Below are 22,409 nucleotides of genomic sequence, written 5' to 3' on the forward strand. Positions count from 1 at the left end.
CCGGCTTCTCTCTGGGGGAGGAGCTTGGCCTCGGAGGCTCTGCCCCCTCAGTGCAGGACTCCACCCCCCAGTCTGGACCTTCTCATGACCTCGACCTCAGCTTCCTGCCTGATGACGTCACTGCACAGGACACAGGTGTGACATCACTATGATGCTTGCTCCTCCACTGTGATCATGTCCGTCATTAACTTTGTATAAACTAGTAAAAACATTACATTAACCAGTATACACATTATTTAAACCAGTTCATAGCCTGTGTGAGTTCTGTGTCACATTCCATTAGCGTCACTGCTGTTGTGATCAAAATGGTGCTTGTGTTAACTGATAACCAGCTAACACCAGGTCTGTGTTGTACATGTCCCACTAGCGTACTACACACTACAAACTCAATGAGTATTTCACGTCTACTACATACTATTGTATGATTAAGATGATGAGCACTTCCGAGTTTCCCAAGATGCATTTGGAACCTACAGCGTTAAAAACCTGAATCACACTGAGACTAAATATCTCTGTTGATTCTCTACCTTTACTTTGAAAGTTCTGAAAACATTTGAAGTGAGAAAGTGACCAAGTAGAATATCAACATGTGCTCATTTGATCCATAAAACTCACATAGACACATTTTATTCACATTTCACACAGTTTCAGAGAACCTCCTCCATTGGTCTACTGACTAAACTTCCTGTTAACTTCAAAATAAAAGCCCTATTTACAAATTAGTTAGACTGGAAGACTAGAAGAGATGCCATTATTTGGAAAAGGGGATGTTTGATTTTTAGTTTGAAGCCGGTGCCAGGACAATTTTTCCTTGAGCTCCCAATGCATCATGGGATGGTTGAGCATGACTAGTGTGCCCACCGTGCATACTTAAAAAATGTCCCCATATAGTATACATGCTGGTATTTCTCACCTACTCTTTTCATACTATCTAATGACTCATGTAGTATGAGTAGTACTTTAGGATGAGTAGTACATTGGTATGAGTAGTATGTTTGGTTAGTTAGTGCTAACTATTCAGAGTGAGGCTCAGCTGAGTGGATCACTACATAGGTTGGTTTACCAGTTGCTAAGTGGATCACTACGTAGTTTGGTTAACTGGTTGCTAAGTGGATCACTAAGTGGGTTGGTTAACTAGTTGTTAAGTGGATCACTGCGTGGGTTGGTTAACTAGTTGCTAAGTGGTTCACTACGTGGGTTGGTTAACTAGTTGCTAAGTGGTTCACTACATGGGTTGGTTAACTAGTTGCTAAGTGGATCACTACGTGGGTTGGTTAACTAGTTGCTAAGTGGATCACTACGTGGGTTGGTTATCTAGTTGCTAAGTTAACCTTTTGGTTCCCACAGACTGTCACAATGTGTCTCAGGACAGCGGTGTGGGTCTGGACTTCACTTCCCAGAATTCCACAGCTGAGCCTCAGCAGAGTGAGTCCAGGGCGGAACCAGAGACGGGGGCGTCGTCCTTCTGTCCCATGACCCCTATGACCCCTATGACCCCCATGACCCCTATGACCGACCGCTCAGGGATCATCCCCCAGCTGCAGTGAGTCATTTCACCTCCAGTGGGGTTTGCATGTTCTCTGTGTGTGCGTGTGTTACTGTGTGTGTTTCAGGAACATTGTGTCCACTGTGAACTTGGGCTGTCCTTTGGACCTCAAATTCATCGCTCTGCAGGCCCGCAACGCAGAATACAACCCAAAGGTAGGTGTGTATGTACACAAGTGTGTGTGTGTGTGTGTGTGTTTCATGGTTGTGTTGTTGCAGAGGTTTGCGGCGGTCATCATGAGGATCCGTGAGCCAAGAACAACTGCACTGATCTTCAGCTCAGGGAAGATGGTCTGTACAGGAGCCAAGAGGTCAGTGACTGTTGCTTTGTGTATCAATGTGTGTCTGTCAATATGTGTGTGTTGGAGATTTGAGGAACCTTAGGAGGGCAAGGTTTGGGGAACCCTAGGAGGGCAAGGTTTGGGGAACCCTAGGAGGGCAAGGTTTGGGGAACCCTAGGAGGGCAAGGTTTGGGGAACCCTAGGAGGGCAAGGTTTGGGGAACCCTTGGAGGGCAAGGTTTGGAGAACCCGTGGAGGGCAATGTTTGGGGAACCCTAGGAGTGGGTGAGAGAGAAGTCGAGTGGCAGCTCCATCAGGTCCGCTAGACACAAGGTGGATTTATTGTAGCTCAAATTCCTTTTGGCGAATGCGTCCATTAATCTGAAACTGCCTAACGATTTTTTCTCTTTCATTCTCTGCCTCTTCGTGTCGTTGCTGAGCAGCTCTAGTTTTATGTTCATCAGTTTGAATTTTTCATCCAGTTCGTCTTCCTCCTGTCTTTGTCCTTTCAGCTCATCCAGTTCATCACCCTTTTTCTTTGTGTGGAGTATGCTGACTCTGAGATCACTCAAACAAGTAGAGTAGCTGCTGCCAGAATGATTTCTAGTGTGAGATCTAGTATTGAGACTAAATGTTTTAGTATGAGTCTTCTTACTATGAGAAATACGGAATCCATGGGACTGCGTAGTCAGCCTTTGTTGTATTGTAGAAATAGTGTATAAATCTTGGGGGGTGCGTTTGCCTTTTAGGTCTAGCCCCTGGGTCTCAGACCTGGCTTTGAGTTTCATCCTCTTTGTACGAGCTAGGTGCTTGGCTAGTTTGTATAGATGGCTTGGGTGATGTTTGAGACATTTGAAATAGTGGCTTTATTGTCCATGTCATGCTGAGTAATGTCGGTGTCACCTCAGGATCCATCAGTGGAGGGAGGTGCTCACTGGGGGTTCATCAGTTCATCAGTAGACCTTGTGTTTGGTTGGAAGTCGGCCATTTTAGGTCACTGTGTGGTGTGTGGCTCAGTTTCTTGTTGTAAGGACCAATTATTGAAGATTTCAGGTTCAACAGGAAGTCCTGCCCATTCAGGGCTGTATTTATAGTGGAAGATTTGAGCTGTTGTTCCACCATGTGGAACAGGGCAAATTAAGTTTTTAGTTTTTAAGTGTGTGTGTGTGTGTGTGTGTGTGTGCGCGCGCTCGCTCGTGTGTGTGCGTGCAGTGAGGAGCAATCCCGGTTGGCGGCCCGTAAATACGCCCGTGTGGTTCAGAAACTGGGTTTCCCGGCCCGGTTCCTGGACTTTAAGATCCAGAACATGGTGGCGAGCTGTGATGTGTGTTTCCCTATCAGACTGGAAGGACTGGTTCTGACCCATCAGCAGTTCAGCAGGTGAGCAGCAGGGGCGGAGTCTCTTCAGCTCACATCAGATCAGTGTGTGACCGTGAGACGCTCAGCTCACTGACCTGTGTGTGTGTGTCCCAGTTATGAGCCTGAGCTCTTCCCAGGGCTCATCTACAGGATGGTGAAGCCTCGGATTGTGCTGCTCATCTTCGTCTCAGGGAAGGTGGTCCTAACTGGTAATCAGGTTCAGCACACACACACACACGCACAGTAACACACACCGTTACCCACACTGTGTGTGTTTCAGGAGCTAAGGAGCGGGCGGAGATTTATGAGGCATTCGAGAACATTTATCCAATCCTGAAAGGCTTCAGGAAGCAGTGACCACACACACACACACACTGTGTGTGTCTTTGTGTTAGTGTGACGGACCACTTTGTGTTACAGTGTGTGTTTAACGTCCCCGTCCACAGGAAATAAAGGACAGAAGTCCAGTCACACCTTCTGCTAACAGTCTGTGTGTTGGACACACATACACACACATACACACACAGTGGTATGTGAGTGAAACCAACAGGACTTGATGCTCATATTGTAGATGTTTGAAGGAAGCTCCTGCACTACTAATGCTAACTAGTTAGGCCAGTGGTTCTCAAACTTTGAAGCCTGCAACCCCCAAAATAAAGGTCCCAGAGAGCGGGGACCCCCACTGTAGCTGAAGGTGGTTGAAACAGACATGAACATTGAAGAACAGTCACGTGGAGACAGGGCCATATATAGGGGAATAAAGGGGAGAGATTTTTGGGGTCCATCCATAAAGTCAGTAAAATGATGGTCCATTGTTCTATGAATCTGTGATAACCACATTTATTTATCTGAATAATATCCACTGTTATCCAGGAAGTGATGCTTCGGGTAAACATTTTGTCCACGACCCTTGGAATGTTATCAAAATACACGGCCTCATACTTTAAAAGTGAAATGCAAAGAACAGGAAGCTGAAAATAATTCGCCTTTTGGGTCCTTTTTTTGTTTTTACTTCCTGCTGGTTTTTAGAATAAAAGCTCCTAAACGGTGGGTTGGGAGTGTCCGTTATACTACAGACCGAAGACACGTCAGTAACGCACTGTGACCAGCGGGTGGCGGTAAAGCTGTGGTTGTTTTTCCCAACCATCATTACAATAAACGAAGAAGAAGCAGCAGTGACGTAGGCAGCTTTGTTTACTGTAAACAGAGAAGATGGCGGCTGCTCCGGGCCCAGCACACAGCGACGGTGTGTCGGTAGTTACTGACGCTCTGTCGGTAGCAGTGGAGCGGTGTCCTCTGTGCTGCTCCTCCCGCAGGAGGCTCACCTGTTCCCGCTGCATTAAGGACGGAGATTTTGTTCACCTGAACACCGGAAGACCCAAGGAGAGGTGTGTGTGTGTGTGTGTGTGTGTGTGTGTGTGTTGTGTGTGTGTGTGTGTGTGTGTGTGTGTGTGTGTGTGTGTGTGTGTGTGTTGTGTGTGTGTGGTGTGTGTGTGTGTGTGTGTGTGTGTGTGTGTGTGTGTGTGTGTGCGTGTGTGTGTGCGTGTGTGCGTGCGTGTGTGCGTGCGTGTGTGTGTGTGTGTGTGTGTGCGTGTGTGTGTGTGTGTGTGTGTGTGTGTGTGTGTGTGTTTTACATTAACTGAATAGATGTTTTCTTCTTTAACATCAATATGAATGTCATCACTGTCCTTCCTCTTATTCTGAAACTGAAAGTTTAGTTTCTAAAACAGAAACACTTCCGTTTGTCTCAGCCTGTAAAAGGTCTAACCATAACACAGGGTTTTTACAACCATGGGGTTGTCTGAAATGTTTGGTAATTGATCAAAAATTCTGACTGATTAAAATGAATCTTTTTCAAATTAAAACACAACACACATTCTTAACTGTATTTTATACATTGACTTTCTCAAATATAAATCTAGTTTAAACAAAATGCAGCATAAAGAGAAGAAGAGAAAAATAAATATAATAAGTAAGTAAGTATCTGGTCACTTTGTCACTAATCCTGTCTACTGTGTATTGTTACACAGAACAAACACGATCAACAAGTAATTCTAGAAAAAGAAAGTGGCCGCCAGAAATATGTGATATAAAAATGGGGTCACGATCCAAACATCCCCTAACAGTCAATAGTAGGGATGTAACGATTCACTCAACTCCCGATACGATTCGATTCACGATACTGGGTTCACGATACGATTCTCTCACGATTTATTTTACAAAATGGAACTGTAGACAAATTTTTTTTTGGGGAAAAAAACTAGAAAATACTGTACTGTTTTCCTTTTATTTTTTATTGTCAAAAGAATTCCTTGATAAACTATTCAAAACAATGCAATTTAACTAAAAATAAATCTTGAATGAAATAAATAAAGGAATAATGAAAATGAAGCCTATTAATTTAAATTCTGGTTCTATAATAAACAATGCAAAACTGCAAAATAGTTCTTTTTCTTTTAAAAGTGCAACTGAAAATGTATTTTGTGCCTTAACAATTGGACTTAAAAAAAAAAAAAACCGTGATTAACACTGATTTACGTCATATTTGTTTGGACCAGCAGAGGGCGCTGGTAACACAGTGGTCGGTCTGCATGCAGATATCTTGCAGTGAAGAAGAGATGCTATGCTAGCAGACAGACCTAATAGAAAAACGTGACTTTTACAGATCCATCCATCCATTTTCATACCCGCTTATTCCCGTTTAACAGGGTCGCGGGGGTCTGCCGGTGCCAATTTCCGGCTCTCATAGGGCGCTGGGCGGGGGTACACCCTGGACAGGGCGCCAGTCCATTACAGGGCAACACAGACACAGACAACCATTCACTCTCTCATTCACTCCTATGGGCAATTTAGAGACTCCAATCAACCTTACAGTCATGTTTTTGGATTGTGGGAGGAAGCCGGAGTACCCGGAGGAAACCCACGGAGCACGGGGAGAACATGCAAACTCCACACAGAAAGGACCCAAGTCCACCCCAGGGCTTGAACCCAGGACCTTCTTGCTGTGGGGCGGACGTGCTAACTACTAAGCCACCGTGCGCCCTCACTTTTACAGATATTCAAGTATTATTACAGATATTCTTTCGGTGCTTAAGGGGTAATGAATCATTTATTAACATATTTAAGAGTAGAAGGCGGCCAGAAAGAAAGTATTAGCAGACTCCGCCCGCCGCCTACACTTGTAAAAAAAAAGTACTGCGATTCAATTTTCAGAAAATCGATATCAACCGTGATACCTATGAATCGATTTTTAACTGCCTTACGATTAATCGTTACATCCCTAGTTAATAGTCATACCATAAATATCTATATTAAATGATAATAGATATATATGGTTCATACTGGAGCTGTAACTTCTGCATTAAATATTACTTTTAATCCGAAGGGACTTTCTGCTAAAATACAGGTGAAATACTCATTACTTATGGTTCATAAGGTTTTATTAGTGCGTTTCACATCAGAGAGACAGTGATGTGTGTGTGTGTGTGTGTGTGTGTGTGTGTGTAGATACTCAGAGAAACTGGAGCATCTGAAGAAGCTGCAGGAACAGAAGGAACAACTACAATACAGGTAACACACACACACACACACACACACAGATGAGTGTCTTCCTGCTGACTCGGTCCATTTCCATCCACATCAGTAGAAACAGATGATGGGCGCATTGGGCGGGACATGGTGTTAAATTAGCCAATCAGAAGTGACATACCAGTGACATAATTAGTCATCAATAAGTGTGTGTGTGTGTGTGTGTGTGTGTGTGTGTGTGTGTGTGTGTGTGTGTGTGTGTGTGTGTGTGTGTGTGTGTGTGTGTGTGTGTGTGTGTGTGTGTGTGTGTGTGTGTGTGTGTGTGTGTGTGTGTGTCAGTGTGTTACAGGCCATGGACAGGAAGCTGCAGGTGGATCAGACGGTAAGTTTAAAAAAGACAATATGTTTATAATCAATAATATGAGCAGTTATAGGAGGCAATGAGTGACAGAGATTATTGATCAGTGACGGAGGTTATTGATTATTGATGATTGATTGTTACAGCGATGGGAGGTGATGTCCTGCAGGATGAAGGTGGAACAGCTGAAGGAAGCTCTGGCCTCAGCCAAACAGGAAGTGAAGAGTGGTGAGTGCAGTCAGCTGACCCCCCCCATATACATATATATATATATATATCTACATATACATTAAGCATGTGGAGTTTAATTGATTCGAATCGTTATCGAGACACAAATGTGCGCGATGCGTGTCAATCGATTCATTCATTGTGCATCGGTAGAATTTATGGGTGAAATCGAGATGCATTGGTCACTGTGTGGCAGCATCAGTAAAATCCATGGTTGTGATAAAGACATAACTAACCCCAGATCTGTTTTCAAAAGTGTATTTTATTTTATTTAATTCTTTGTTTGTTTTATGGACATTCAATTTGACTCAGTGAGGGTCTGTTTACAACAGCTGTGACTGTTAAATAAATAATAGTTTGCATTTTTCTTTGCATAAGCAGTTGTGAACGACTTAATAGTGAAAGGTTATTATTAAAGAAATGGAAAAAAGTGTGGTGTTCTAAAACTTTTGACTGTGTGTGTGTGTGTGTGTGTGTGTGTGTGTGTGTGTGTGTGTGTGTAGCTATTCATAGCACTGTTAGTTACTTCTCGTGTCTGCAGCAGTCGTAGGGTTTCCCTCTTCTTTAACTTTATATTGATTTATTGATTGATTTACAGTCATATTCATCATTAATAATAATATGCAGTTTTTCCTCCTCAAATTAGGATTTAATTAATGATCATTTTATTATTAAAGATGATCACTGATAGTTATTGATGATAGTTATTGATCACTGATTTTTATATTATTTATTATATAGTATTTTATATTAGATTATTATAAATATTTTTTGTTTAGCTCTTTGAGATGACTGTTGTAATTTGCGCTATATAGATGAAATTGAATTGGAAAAAAAATGATAGTTATTGATCAATGGTTATTACTGATGATAGTTGATCACTGATTATTTTAAATAATGATAGTTATTGATCAGTGGTTATTCTAAATATTGATGTTATTGATCACTGATAGATAAGGAGGTGTTGAAGCACTGGCAGGACGAGACTGAGCGGCTGCAGAAACGTGCCGAACGTCACAGAGACAAAGGAGAGAGAATCCAACGCCACAACAGGAAGCTGAGAGAGATTGAAGAGAGGAGGAGGAGGGAGCTGCTGGGACGTCTGGGAACACTGGGAGCTGTGAGGAGGGAGCACCTGCAACAACTCACCACCTACATCCTTCCTCTGCAAGAGGACAGGGCAGCGACTGACAGCAGGTCAGTTTTTACCTACCTACTGACAGACAGACAGCAGGTCAGTAGGTACCTAGTAACAGCAGTGGGACTGAACTTTCAAAGTGTTGTTTTGTTCATATTGTTTGTGTTGTTTATACAGTATGGGCTTGTACTACAAAGCTGGATCAGTATATTCTAGATCAGTATATCTTGGATCAGTATATCCTGATGTGTGCGTTAGCTTCAACCAACCAAACATTCTCTGTACTGTGAAGCAGGATACAAACATGTTGACTACACTGGGGGGGGATAAATACATCCAGGATAAAGGAGAATGCGTGGTTAGACTAAGTCTGGTCGGTGCTATCTTGGATAAATTGGCTGCATGTTTGTTGAGTCATGATAAAGATATGTTTGTGTGTTTACATGTGTTGGTGTTGTATATTTTTGGGGGTATGCTACGAATCTAGATTGGATTAATCTCTGTTAGCTGGCTTGAACTAACCATCCAAATATTTGCTGGACTACAAACGTTGATCAAAAAACGCTAATTTAAGCCGTGATTTCACCCTTGTACGTGCGTGCTCATGTGAAAGAGGTGGAGATTGCAGCGTCTGACCAATCAATGGAGAGAACTGGTAGAGCGTCTTCACAGGAGGAACAGTTTATGATATTAAATATAATAAATATAAATCCATAATGACAGGGAAGAGTAACAGTAGTGCAAGAGGCGGAGCTTTTATACTCACTATCACATCTGATCCATTTCATAATCTGGTCCTGATCGGTTAGAAGTTGCTTAAGTTTAAAAATATGAAGAATTAAAATCCATAAATCAGACCAAAATTACCACTGGTGCTGCAGTAAAAGCAGAAAGTTATTAATGCAGGAATTGATGAGTGTTAATGTTTACATTTGTGAGATTATAAACGGACATTCTCATAAGTTTCACTTTCTTTTTTTTTTTACGTGTTACTGTGGCTGTGATACTGTATTAATACAGATCTACATCATGAGGTGGATTATATTTATATTTTATATTATCGACAGGACTGAGGCTCTCAGTCTACATGAATGAATGAATTAATCTATCGGTGTGAAAATGCACACAGGTGTTATCAGCCGACTTATTTTATTGATTTTATTTTATCAGTTCATCAGATATAAATCTTATTTTTCCGATAGGATGTCATCAGTAAATGAAAGGATTACATCTCTCTATGGTCAGCGTCACATCAGCTCCACACAGTGACGTGATCACACCTCACCTTTCATTGGACAGCTCGTTTTATAAGAGATCTGATTGGTCAGGAGGCGGGACTTTATCACGAGCTAACATTTAAGATAGAGAAAAACTTGGTCTGGACCAGGTTAGCTGTAAAAGATTAGTTGCCATAGTGATTCAGCTTCAGCGAGCTTTGTAGACCAGCACACACGGATTAAATCCTGGAAGTTAGCACGATAAGAAGTAATCTAGATTAGTAGCATACCCCCTTTGTGTTTACATGTGTTGGCGTTGGATATTTGTGTGTTTTCATGTGTTGGCGTTGTATATTTGTGTGTGTACTCAGGGATGAGGCAGCGCTAGCGTCCAGTACGGTCAGTGAGCTAGCTGAGGCGAGGAGGACCACCTACCTATCGGGTCGCTGGGTGTGGGACGATCAGAACGGAGAGACCACCATCAGCATTGGGGGTCCGCCCGTCAGTCTGCCTGCTAACGGGGACTGCTCCGCCTACTACAGCTGGGTGGAGGAGAAGAGCACCAATCATGGGCCGGGTAAGGACTCAGAGGGGCGGTGCTTAGTCATGCGCTCTATGTGCTAGTCTGTGACCTGTGACCTTTGACCTCAGAGCTGGACCACATTAACCCGGCCCACACGGTCAGCGCTGCTCTGTGCTACGCTACACAGCTAACCAACATCCTGTCACACATCCTGGATGTGAACCTGCCCAAGAAGCTGTGCAACAGGTGTGTGTGTGTGTGTGTGTGTGTGTGCGTGCGTGCGTGCGTGCGTGTGTGTGTGTGTGTAACGTGTGACAGGTGTGTAACGTGTGACAGGTGTGTAACGTGAGACAGGTGTGTGTGTGAGACAGGTGTGTATGAGACAGGTGTGTGTGTAACAGGTGTGTGTGTGTGTTGCAGTGAGTTCTGTGGAGACAATCTGAGTCGTTATCGTTTCACCAGAGCTTTAAACAAACTCAACACCAACATCCTCCACCTGTGCTTCTCTCAGGTAAGCCCAGCTCACCACAAACAGGAAGACCCTGCTCACCACACAGGTTGTAATCAGTTAGTTGATCTGTTTGTTCTGACAGCACGTCGACCCTGAGAAGCTCCACCCACATCACACCCTGAGAAACATCATGTTCCTGATCTCTGAGGACAACCCCAACCTTGGCCGGTGTGTGTGTGTGTGTGTGTGTGTGTGTGTGTGTGTGTGTGTGTGTGTATTGTGTGTGTTTTGTGTAGACGGGGGGCGTTGTGTTCATCATGTGTTTCTGTGATTAGCTCAGGTCCGTTTGAGGTTCTGGCGGACCTGGAGGAGTCCATGGAGCTGGTGGAGCTGGTGGACCCAGAGGGGGTGGGGCCTGCTGAGGACAGTGAGGACGAGATATCAGACGAGGAAACGGACCTGGGGACGGATTGGGAGACGGTTCCAAGTCCTCGATTCTGTGACATCCCATCACAGGTGAGACGCTGGGGGCGGGGCCAAATGTGTGATGTCATCAGATAGATAAGCAATTAATCATGATTTATAATTGAAACTATTATGAATCGATTCTTAACATTCCAGAGATTTAATATTTAGATTTTTCAAATTAAAATCAAAACCAGGAGATATTTAATTTAATCTTTACACGCTGATGGTTCTGTGAGGGCCAATCACTGAGCAGCTCACTGATATCAATGATCAGAATTAGATTAACCCATCAACGCCCATCATCAGGTGGGATGAGCTGGACGTGTCCATTACAAAGATGATTGTTATGTGACGCTGTGGAGTGGCGTGTCTCTCAGTGGGGGGGGCGTGTCTCTCAGTAAGGGGCATGTCTATAACATGTTGTCCTGTTTCCTATGTCTCTCCGTGGGGGCATGCCCCTCAGTAGGGGGCGTACCTCTAACGTGTTGTCTTGTCTCCTGTGTCTCTCAGTGGGGAGCGTGTTCCTCAGTCGGGGGCATGTCTTTAACATGTTGTCCTGCCTCCTGTGTCTCTCAGTAGGGGGCGTGTCTCTAAAGTGTTGTCCTGTCTCTTTTGTCTCTCAGTGGAGGCGTGTCTCTAACGTGTTGTTCTGTCTCCTGTGTCTTTCAGTGGGTACGTGTCCCTCTGTATGGGGCGTGTCTCTAACGTGTTGTCCTGTTTCTGTTTATCCAGTCCATGGACCTGTCCCAGAGTGCTCTACAGGTGTCTCAACCGTCGGCTCCATCTGGAGGAATGATCTCATCAGCTGCAGCATCCGTCACTTCCTGGTTCAAGACCTACACGAGTCAGCGCTAACAGTGTGTGTGTGGATAACAGCGAGGCTTGAAGATCTGAATTAAATGATGACATCACAGCCCATGTGTCCATGAACATCTCTGATGATGATCTGAGGTCATGTTTGGTATATGTTCATATTTCCAGAGAGTCAACCAAGAACCAATGCATATATGTGACTAATCATTAGTGATGTGAACAGTCTATGTTCATAGCTCTAAGCTGATCGAATTACAGGGAGCTGAGACATATGCTAAGTTGTTTACTGAAGGCCCAAACATGTTCCAGACCCAAACACACACTTTTTTACTATTTAGAGGAGCTGGCATGTCCACCAGATAGAATGTATAGCAGATCTTTTTCTATATTCTGAGAGAGTAGGTGGAGCTTATTACTATACCATATTAACCTTTCTATGTGCTGTAGTTCCTGAGATATTGGAAGCTGAAAATGGAAGAACAATAAGGACATAATTTGTCCCTATCTCCAGAAGTGTTTATCAGATCAAACTAAACATTTACAGTGCGAATATTGAATAATTAAGGAACAATTGTTAAAAATGACAGAATATTTGGAAACTAAAACATTACAGGAGTAAATCTAATAGTTTTAAATGAACAAAGTTGAAAGACTTTTATTCATCTTTATATTTACAAAATGTGAATTCCAAACTTCATCTCTCTGTAATTTTATTGTAAGGATTTATTTTCTTCAGTTTATTATAACTTCTTTTAACATTAAACAAGGAAACTTTGGATTAATTTTCAGTGACCTCAATTTCAATTCTACCTGAAACAATGAACTTTATTATGTAATTGAATGTGAGGAGACACGCCCCCTTGGGTTGCTACTTCCTGGTGAAGAGTTGCTGCTCTGCTCCACACACACAAATCAACCTTTCAAAATAAGAGACCCTCCAAAAGTCTTGGAACGGCAATGTCAATTCCTTTGTTTTTGTTGTATACCGAAGACATTTGGGTTTCAGATCAAAATATGAATATGAGACAAAAGTTCAGAATTCCAGCTTTTATTTCATGGTATTTACATCTAGATGTTAAACAACTCGGGACAGAGCACCTTTTGTTTGAACCCACCCACTTTTCAAGTGAGCAGAAGTATTGGTACATTAATAAATTAACTTAAAGTGAATATCATTTGATATTACTTGCAATAACTGCATCAAGCCTGTGCCATGGCTTGGGCTTGCATGGCTTCTTCTGAAAAGGCTCACTTGTCTTTTTCCTGATGTACCTCATGATGGTAGCAGAAGAATGAATTCTGAAGTCTACAAAACCATTTTGTCTGGCAATTTACAGAAAAATGCATCCAAACTATTTGGGAGAAGCTTCATCATGCAAAAAGACAATGACCCAAAACATACTGCCAACACAACAAAGGACTTCATCAGGTGGAAAGTCTAAAAGTGGCCAAGTCAACCATCGGAACTAAACCCAATAGAGCATGAATTTAACCTCCTGAAGAGGAGACTGAAGGGAGAAACCCCCAGAAACAAACAAGAATTGAAAGAAGCTGCCGTAAAGGCCTGGAAAAGCATTCCACATGAAGAATGCAACAGTCTGGTGAAGTCAATGGGTCGCAGGCTTGATGCAGGTTTTGCAAGTAAGGGTTATGCCACCAAATATTAAATGTTATTCACGATAAGTTAATTTAATAATGTCTGTTCCAATACTTCTGCTCACTTGAAAAGTGGGTGGGTTCAAACAAAAGGTGCTCTGTCCTGAGTTGTTTAACGTCGAGATGTAAATACCATGAAATAAAAGCTGGAATTCTGAACTTTTGTCTCATACTCATGTTTTGATCTGAAACCCAAATGTCTCCAGTATACAACAAAAACCAAGGAATTGACCTTGCTGTTCCAATACTTTTGGAGGGGACTGTAGCTCTGTGATTGGACGGTTCAGGTCTGATGAACGTGTGAATGATGTGGATGATTACACAGCTGCACAAACACATACACACACACAATATTGGAGTTGGCCTGTGTGTTGACTCTGCTGTGATTTAATTAGTGTGTGTGTGTGTGTCTTAGTGACGCTGCCTGTTGTTAGGCTCCGCCCCTGTAGCTCTGAGCTGAGCATCAGGTGAGAAGGAGCTCAGAGAGAAGAGAGCAGAGTAACACTCATGATGTCGTCATGTGGTCTGTGATATCATCCATGATGTCATAAGTAACATCAGTGATGTCATGGCGGACCCTCTGAGGGTCATGTTCTCCGTCCTGACCGGGCTCTCCGTGGCAGTGGCAGTGGGAGGGAACCTTTTTCTTCTGCTGCTGCTGATCCTGAACGAGGAGCTGAGCTCAGACACGCCTGGTCTTGCCCTCAGCGCCGCCCTCAGCGACCTCGCCCTTGCACTAAGCTCCGCCCCCTTTGCTGCCCACAACAGCCTGTGGGTGTGGGAGGGGCTTGACAGTGACGGTGCTCTGTGCCAGGGTGGGGGCTTCCTGTTGGTGGCGCTGCAGTGGGCATCGTTGCATGCCGTGGCATGGTTAACGATTCATCGCTTTGCTGAGATATGCTTCGCCCTGAAGTACCGCCGCCTGTGGACGGCACGCCGTAGCCGGGTGGCGCTAGTTCTGTTGTGGTTCTGCTGCGTGGTTGGCGCCGCTCTGCCTCTGCTGGGCTACGGACGCTATGCCTACAGCCACGGACGCTTCCTGTGCTGCCCCAGCTTCACCCCACCGCACCGGGGTTTTGTGGTGCTGTGGGCGGCCAGCGTGGCCACGCCCATCGTCCTTATGTGCTCGCTGTACGGTTACATCGTGTACGTGGGCAGGAAGCAGGCGCTAAGAGGAACCTTCATGTGCAACGAGACGCATTGTTTCTACGTTCCCGCTAACGCCTACCTGAGGAGCTCCATCGTCATGGTGACAGACTCAGGTGAGCTGCAGCTCCTACAGAGTCCACTGGGGGTCAGGTAGAGACGCTGACCTTTGACCTCTATCTGTCTGTCAGTGTGTCTGTTGCTCTGTTGGACTCCCTACGTGTCTGTGGGTCTGTACGAGGCATTCACTGGTCTACAAACCCCTCTGTGGAGCTCCGCCCTCTCCACCTGGTTGGTTCTCAGTAGCTCCGCCCTCAACCCGTGGATCAACATCCTGACGCAGAAGTAAGTGTTGATTAGGACCAAAGGTTTGTGATGTCACTCCAATCTAATTTACATAATTACACATTGACCCCTTCTCCTCCCTGCTGTAACATCAGGAGACTCAGGGCAGCAGCACAGCGCCTGATTGGCCGGTTTCACCCGAGGCCTCCTGGGATATCTGTGGATCCCCGTCCACAAAGACCCACCCACTGCCAGGACTCAGCCAATCACATCAGTACAAGAACATCAGCAGGACCACTGACCTTCTCAACAACAACCACCCTGTGACCATCATCATCATCAGAGGGCACTCTGGGAGATGTAGTGAACCAGTCAAATGCACATGACCAACTAACTAATGTGTGTTTGTTGTAATAAATAAAAATATGAGGATTAAACTGAAAGGGTTTGAAGATGAATGACTTAAATCGGTTAGTGACTCACCTGTAAGGCATAAAAATGGAAAAAAAAAAGGTTTCTGTTGTTTTTTTTTTTTTAGTTAATGTTATAAGACCCTAAAAACTAGTTTGCATATGTGGAACAAACTTAAAATAGGATGAAAATGTAGTAAGGCTTAAAATGAAAAAAAAAGTTAAAACACCCAAAATCAGAGGTAAGGCTCATAGTAAGGCATTACATTTTTTTCTTTTTTTGTTGTTGAGAAAATGCTATCATATGTGAAAGAAACTTAATTTTGAGATAAAAATGTAGTAAAGCATGAAAATGAGAAATAAGTAAAAACACCCAAAATCAGTTTTTTTTCTATTTGGAATTTTTGAAAAATATGCCTTACTATGTTTTAAAAAAAAAAAAAAAAAAAAAAAACTGAGTTAAGACCATCATTAGACCCTAAAAACTACTGCAAATATAATGCACATACTTAAACAGGGCAAAGAAAGCAGTAAGGCACAAAAAATGACAAAAAACAAAAATCACCCAAAATCAAAAGTAAGGCTATAGCAAGGCATTTTTTCCAAAAATTACAAAAAAAAAAAAAAAAACTGAGTTAAGACCATCATTAGACCCTAAAAACTACTGCAAATATAATGCACATACTTAAACGGGGCAAAGAAAGCAGTAAGGCACAAAAAATGACAAAAAACAAAAATCACCCAAAATCAAAAGTAAGGCTATAGCAAGGCATTTTTTTCAAAAATTTCAAAAAAAAAAAAAAACTGAGTTAAGACCATCATTAGACCCTAAAAACTACTGCAAATATAATGCACATACTTAAAAAGGGCTAAGAAAGCAGTAAGGCACAAAAAATGACTAAAAACAAAAATCACCCAAAATCAAAAGTAAGGCTATAGCAAGGCATTTTTTTCAAAAATTTCAAAAAAAAAAAAAACTGAGTTAAGACCATCATTAGACCCTAAAAACTACTGCAAATATAATGCACATACTTAAACAGGGCAAAGAAAGCAGTAAGGCACAAAAAATGACAAAAAACAAAAATCACCCAAAATCAAAAGTAAGGCTATAGCAAGGCATTTTTTTCAAAAATTAAAAAAAAAAAAAAAAAACTGAGTTAAGACCATCATTAGACCCAAAAAACTACTGCAAATATAATGCACATACTTAAACGGGGCAAAGAAAGCAGTAAGGCACAAAAAATGACAAAAAACTAAAATCACCCAAAATCAAAAGTAAGGTTATAGCAAGGCATTTTTTTCAAAAATTTCAAAAAAAAAAAAAACTGAGTTAAGACCATCATTAGACCATAAAAACTACTGCAAATATAATGCACATACTTAAACGGGGCAAAGAAAGCAGTAAGGCACAAAAAATGACAAAAAACAAAAATCACCCAAAATCAAAAGTAATGCTTTTTTTTCAAAAATTTCAAAAAAAAAAAAAAAAACTGAGTTAAGACCATCATTAGACCCTAAAAACTACTGCAAATATAATGCACATACTTAAACAGGGCTAAGAAAGCAGTAAGGCACAAAAAACAAAAATCACCCAAAATCACAGGTAAGGCTAAAGTAAGGCACATTTTTCAAAAAAAAAAAAAAAAAAAAATAATAAGGTTAAAACCATCATTAGACCTTCAAAACTACTGCAAATATAATGCACATACTTAAACAGGGTTAAGAAAGCAGTAAGGCACAAAAAATGACAAAAAACAAAAATCACCCAAAATCGGAGGTAAGGCTATAGTAAGGCATATTTTTTCAAAATTTCAAAAAAAACATTGAGTTAAGACCATCATTAGACCCTAAAAACTACTGCAAATATAATGCACATATATTTGCATTATATGTGCATTATATGGCTAAGAAAGCAGTACGGCACAAAAAACAAAAATCACTGAAAATCGGAGGTAAGGCTATAGTAAGGCATATTTTTTCAAAATTTCAAAAAAAAAATTGAGTTAAGACCATCATTAGACCTTCAAAACTACTGCAAATATAATGCACATACTTAAAAGGGCTAAGAAAGCAGTAAGGCACAAAAAATGATGAGAATCAAAAATCACCCAAAATCAGAGGTAAGGCTTAAGTAAGGCACTTTTTTTGAAAAATTAAAAAAAAATGAGTTAAGACCATCATTAGACCCTAAAAACTACTGCAAATATAATGCACATACTTAAAAGGGCTAAGAAAGCAGTAAGGCACAAAAAATGACAAAAAACAAAAATCACCCAAAATCAGAGGTAAGGCTAAAGTAAGGCATATTTTTTCAAAAATTAAAAAAAAATGAGTTAAGACCATCATTAGACCCTAAAAACTACTGCAAATATAATGCACATACTTAAACAGGGCTAAGAAAGCAGTAAGGCACAAAAAATGACAAAAAACAAAAATCACCCAAAATCAGAGGTAAGGTATAGTAAGGCATATTTTTTTAAAATTTAAAAAAAAAAAATTGAGTTAAGACCATCATTAGACCCTAAAAACTACTGCAAATATAATGCACATACTTAAACAGGGCTAAGAAAGCAGTAAGGCACAAAAAATGACAAAAAACAAAATCACCCAAAATCAGAGGTAAGGCTAAAGTAAGGCATATTTTTCAAAAAAATTAAAAAAAAAAAAAAAAAAAAAAATTGAGTTAAGACCATCATTAGACCCTAAAAACTACTGCAAATATAATGCACATACTTAAACAGGGTTAAGAAAGCAGTAAGGCACAAAAAATGACAAAAAACAAAAATCACCCAAAATCAGAGGTAAGGCTATAGTAAGGCATATTTTTTCAAAAATTCAAAAAAATTGAGTTAAGACCATCATTAGACCCTAAAAACTACTGCAAATATAATGCACATACTTAAACAGGGCAAAGAAAGCAGTAAGGCACAAAAAATGACATAAAACAAAAATCACCCAAAATCAAAAGTAAGGCTATAGCAAGGCATTTTTTTCAAAAAATTTCAAAAAAAAAAAAAAACTGAGTTAAGACCATCATTAGACCCTAAAAACTACTGCAAATATAATGCACATACTTAAACAGGGCAAAGAAAGCAGTAAGGCACAAAAAATGACATAAAACAAAAATCACCCAAAATCAAAAGTAAGGCTATAGCAAGGCATTTTTTCCAAAAATTTAAAAAAAAAAAAAAAACTGAGTTAAGACCATCATTAGACCCAAAAAACTACTGCAAATATAATGCACATACTTAAACGGGGCAAAGAAAGCAGTAAGGCACAAAAAATGACAAAAAACAAAAATCACCCAAAATCAGAGGTAAGGCTAAAGTAAGGCATATTTTTCAAAAAAATTAAAAAAAAAAAAAAAAAAAAAATGAGTTAAGACCATCATTAGACCCTAAAAAGTACTGCAAATATAATGCACATACTTAAACAGGGCTAAGAAAGCAGTAAGGCACAAAAAATGACAAAAAACAAAAATCACCCAAAATCAGAGGTAAGGCTAAAGTAAGGCATATTTTTCAAAAAAATTAAAAAAAAAAAGAAAAGAAAAAAATTGAGTTAAGACCATCATTAGACCTTCAAAACTACTGCAAATATAATGCACATACTTAAACAGGGCTAAGAAAGCAGTAAGGCACAAAAAATGACAAAAAACAAAAATCACCCAAAATTGGAGGTAAGGCTATAGTAAGGCATATTTTTTCAAAATTTCAAAAAAAAAAATGAGTTAAGACCATCATTAGACCTTCAAAACTACTGCAAATATAATGCACATACTTAAAAGGGCTAAGAAAGCAGTAAGGCACAAAAAATGACAAAAAACAAAAATCACCCAAAATCAGAGGTAAGGCTATAGTAAGGCATATTTTTCAAAAATTAAAAAAATTGAGTTAAGACCATCATTAGACCCTAAAAACTACTGCAAATATAATGCACATACTTAAACAGGGCTAAGAAAGCAGTAAGGCACAAAAAATGACAAAAAACAAAAATCACCCAAAATCAGAGGTAAGGCTAAAGTAAGGCATATTTTTCAAAAAAATTAAAAAAAAAAAGAAAAGAAAAAAATTGAGTTAAGACCATCATTAGACCCTAAAAACTACTGCAAATATAATGCACATACTTAAACAGGGTTAAGAAAGCAGTAAGGCACAAAAAATGACAAAAAACAAAAATCATCCAAAATTGGAGGTAAGGCTATAGTAAGGCATATTTTTTCAAAATTTCAAAAAAAAAATTGAGTTAAGACCATCATTAGACCCTAAAAACTACTGCAAATATAATGCACATACTTAAAAGGGCTAAGAAAGCAGTAAGGCACAAAAAATGACAAAAAACAAAAATCATCCAACATCGGAGATAAGGCTATAGTAAGGCATATTTTTCAAAAAAATTTAAAAAAAAAAAAAAAAAATGAATTAGGACCATCATTAGACCCTAAAAAGTACTGCAAATATAATGCACATACTTAAACAGGGCTAAGAAAGCAGTAAGGCACAAAAAACAAAAATCACTGAAAATCGGAGGTAAGGCTAAAGTAAGGCATATTTTTTCAAAATTTAAAAAAAAAAATTGAGTTAAGACCATCATTAGACCCTAAAAACTACTGCAAATATAATGCACATACTTAAACAGGGCAAAGAAAGCAGTAAGGCACAAAAAATGACAAAAAACAAAAATCACCCAAAATCAAAAGTAAGGTTATAGCAAGGCATTTTTTTCAAAAATTTCAAAAAAAAAAAAAACTGAGTTAAGACCATCATTAGACCCTAAAAACTACTGCAAATATAATGCACATACTTAAACGGGGCTAAGAAAGCAGTAAGGCACAAAAAATGACAAAAAACTAAAATCACCCAAAATCAAAAGTAAGGCTTTTTTTTCAAAAATTTCAAAAAAAAAAAAAACTGAGTTAAGACCATCATTAGACCCTAAAAACTACTGCAAATATAATACACATACTTAAAAAGGGTTAAGAAAGCAGTAAGGCACAAAAAACAAAAATCACCCAAAATCACAGGTAAGGCATATTTTTCAAAAAAATAAAAAAAATAAATAAATAAGGTTAAAACCATCATTAGACCTTCAAAACTACTGCAAATATAATGCACATACTTAAACAGGGTTAAGAAAGCAGTAAGGCACAAAAAATGACAAAAAACAAAAATCACCCAAAATCGGAGGTAAGGCTATAGTAAGGCATATTTTTTCAAAATTTCAAAAAAAAAATTGAGTTAAGACCATCATTAGACCCTAAAAACTACTGCAAATATAATGCACATACTTAAACAGGGCTAAGAAAGCAGTAAGGCACAAAAAATGACAAAAAACAAAAATCACCCAAAATCAGAGGTAAGGCTAAAGTAAGGCATATTTTTCAAAAAAAAAAAAAAAAAAAAAATTGAGTTAAGACCATCATTAGACCCTAAAAACTACTGCAAATATAATGCACATACTTAAACAGGGCTAAGAAAGCAGTAAGGCACAAAAAACAAAAATCGCTGAAAATCGGAGGTAAGGCTATAGTAAGGCATATTTTTTCAAAATTTAAAAAAAAAAAATTGAGTTAAGACCATCATTAGACCTTCAAAACTACTGCAAATATAATACACATACTTAAAAAGGGCTAAGGGCTAAGAAAGCAGTAAGGCACAAAAAATGACAAAAAACAAAAATCATCCAAAATCAAGGCATATTTTTTCAAAAAAAAAAAAAAAATGAGTCAAGACCATCATTAGACCCTAAAAAGTACTGCAAATATAATGCACATACTTAAACAGGGCTAAGAAAGCAGTAAGGCACAAAAAATGAAAAAAAACAAATATCACCCAAAATCAGAGGTAAGGCTATAGTAAGGCATATTTTTTCAAAATTTCAAAAAAAAAATTGAGTTAAGACCATCATTAGACCTTCAAAACTACTGCAAATATAATGCACATACTTAAACAGGGCTAAGAAAGCAGTAAGGCACAAAAAATGACAAAAAACAAAAATCATCCAAAATCAAGGCATATTTTTTCAAAAAAAAAAAAAATTGAGTTAAGACCATCATTAGACCTTCAAAACTACTGCAAATATAATGCACATACTTAAACAGGGCTAAGAAAGCAGTAAGGCACAAAAAATGAAAAAAAACAAAAATCACCCAAAATTGGAGGTAAGGCTATAGTAAGGCATATTTTTTCAAAATTTCAAAAAAAAAATTGAGTTAAGACCATCATTAGACCTTCAAAACTACTGCAAATATAATGCACATACTTAAACAGGGCTAAGAAAGCAGTAAGGCACAAAAAATGACAAAAAACAAAAATCACCCAAAATCAGAGGTAAGGCTAAAGTAAGGCATATTTTTCAAAAAAATTAAAAAAAAAAAAAAAAAAAAAAAATTGAGTTAAGACCATCATTAGACCCTAAAAACTACTGCAAATATAATGCACATACTTAAACAGGGTTAAGAAAGCAGTAAGGCACAAAAAATGACAAAAAACAAAAATCACCCAAAATCAAAAGTAAGGCTATAGCAAGGCATATTTTTTTTTTTAAATTTCAAAAAAAAAAAAAACTGAGTTAAGACCATCATTAGACCCTAAAAACTACTGCAAATATAATGCACATACTTAAACGGGGCAAAGAAAGCAGTAAGGCACAAAAAATGACAAAAAACAAACATCACCCAAAATCAAAAGTAAGGTTATAGCAAGGCATTTTTTCAAAAATTTCAAAAAAAAAAAAAACTGAGTTAAGACCATCATTAGACCCTAAAAACTACTGCAAATATAATGCACATACTTAAACAGGGCTAAGAAAGCAGTAAGGCACAAAAAACAAAAATCACTGAAAATCGGAGGTAAGGCTATAGTAAGGCATATTTTTTCAAAATTTAAAAAAAAAAACTGAGTTAAGACCATCATTAGACCCTAAAAAGTACTGCAAATATAATGCACATACTTAAACAGGGCTAAGAAAGCAGTAAGGCACAAAAAATGACAAAAAACAAAAAT

General features: G+C 39.4%; 3 protein-coding genes across 5 annotated transcripts; all 3 read left to right on the forward strand.

Annotated features, from left to right (window-relative positions):
- The first annotated feature begins 1,348 nt into the window (after window positions 1-1,348).
- Window positions 1,349-4,307, forward strand: tbpl2 (TATA box binding protein like 2). 2 transcript variants are annotated; one of them, XM_028438367.1, is made up of 7 exons: window positions 1,349-1,543; window positions 1,614-1,701; window positions 1,765-1,856; window positions 3,038-3,205; window positions 3,299-3,393; window positions 3,465-3,574; window positions 4,214-4,307. In XM_028438367.1, the coding sequence occupies exons 1-6, from the start codon at window positions 1,473-1,475 to the stop codon at window positions 3,539-3,541; spliced, it is 591 nt and encodes a 196-aa protein (XP_028294168.1). In that variant the 5' UTR covers window positions 1,349-1,472; the 3' UTR covers window positions 3,542-3,574; window positions 4,214-4,307. The 2 variants fall into 2 exon arrangements, with proteins under 2 accessions (XP_028294168.1, XP_028294169.1); XM_028438368.1 differs by lacking the exon at window positions 3,465-3,574 and having other exon boundaries at window positions 4,214-4,302.
- Window positions 4,308-4,320: 13 nt separating this feature from the next.
- atg14 (autophagy related 14) lies at window positions 4,321-12,008 on the forward strand. The gene is made up of 11 exons (XM_028438358.1): window positions 4,321-4,572; window positions 6,692-6,754; window positions 7,052-7,094; window positions 7,217-7,298; window positions 8,252-8,495; window positions 10,025-10,230; window positions 10,305-10,422; window positions 10,597-10,687; window positions 10,770-10,855; window positions 10,963-11,143; window positions 11,828-12,008. Exons 1-11 carry the CDS (start codon window positions 4,397-4,399, stop codon window positions 11,948-11,950), a joined length of 1,413 nt encoding a protein of 470 aa, XP_028294159.1. The 5' UTR covers window positions 4,321-4,396; the 3' UTR covers window positions 11,951-12,008.
- Window positions 12,009-13,715: 1,707 nt separating this feature from the next.
- LOC114456514 (adrenocorticotropic hormone receptor) lies at window positions 13,716-15,438 on the forward strand. Of its 2 annotated transcripts, XM_028438327.1 has the most exons (4): window positions 13,733-13,851; window positions 13,980-14,826; window positions 14,902-15,055; window positions 15,151-15,438. In XM_028438327.1, exons 2-4 carry the CDS (start codon window positions 14,133-14,135, stop codon window positions 15,320-15,322), a joined length of 1,020 nt encoding a protein of 339 aa, XP_028294128.1. In that variant the 5' UTR covers window positions 13,733-13,851; window positions 13,980-14,132; the 3' UTR covers window positions 15,323-15,438. The 2 variants fall into 2 exon arrangements, with proteins under 2 accessions (XP_028294127.1, XP_028294128.1); XM_028438326.1 differs by having other exon boundaries at window positions 13,716-14,826.
- Window positions 15,439-22,409: the final 6,971 nt, after the last annotated feature.

The sequence above is a fragment of the Gouania willdenowi genome, chromosome 22 (genome assembly GCF_900634775.1).
Source record: "Gouania willdenowi chromosome 22, fGouWil2.1, whole genome shotgun sequence".
In the NCBI taxonomy this organism is placed as follows: domain Eukaryota; kingdom Metazoa; phylum Chordata; class Actinopteri; order Blenniiformes; family Gobiesocidae; genus Gouania; species Gouania willdenowi.

Coding starts and splice junctions, on each gene's coding strand:
- LOC114456514 (XM_028438326.1), top strand. CDS start 14,133: ATGGCGGACCCTCTGAGGGTCATGTTCTCCGTCCTGACCGGGCTCTCC. Junction 14,827..14,901: donor CGTCATGGTGACAGACTCAG/GTGAGCTGCAGC, acceptor TCTGTCTGTCAG/TGTGTCTGTTGCTCTGTTGG. Junction 15,056..15,150: donor ATCAACATCCTGACGCAGAA/GTAAGTGTTGAT, acceptor CTGTAACATCAG/GAGACTCAGGGCAGCAGCAC.
- atg14 (XM_028438358.1), top strand. CDS start 4,397: ATGGCGGCTGCTCCGGGCCCAGCACACAGCGACGGTGTGTCGGTAGTT. Junction 10,231..10,304: donor GAGCACCAATCATGGGCCGG/GTAAGGACTCAG, acceptor CTTTGACCTCAG/AGCTGGACCACATTAACCCG. Junction 10,423..10,596: donor CCCAAGAAGCTGTGCAACAG/GTGTGTGTGTGT, acceptor TGTGTGTTGCAG/TGAGTTCTGTGGAGACAATC.
- tbpl2 (XM_028438367.1), top strand. CDS start 1,473: ATGACCCCTATGACCCCTATGACCCCCATGACCCCTATGACCGACCGC. Junction 1,857..3,037: donor GTCTGTACAGGAGCCAAGAG/GTCAGTGACTGT, acceptor GTGTGCGTGCAG/TGAGGAGCAATCCCGGTTGG. Junction 3,394..3,464: donor AGGGAAGGTGGTCCTAACTG/GTAATCAGGTTC, acceptor TGTGTGTTTCAG/GAGCTAAGGAGCGGGCGGAG.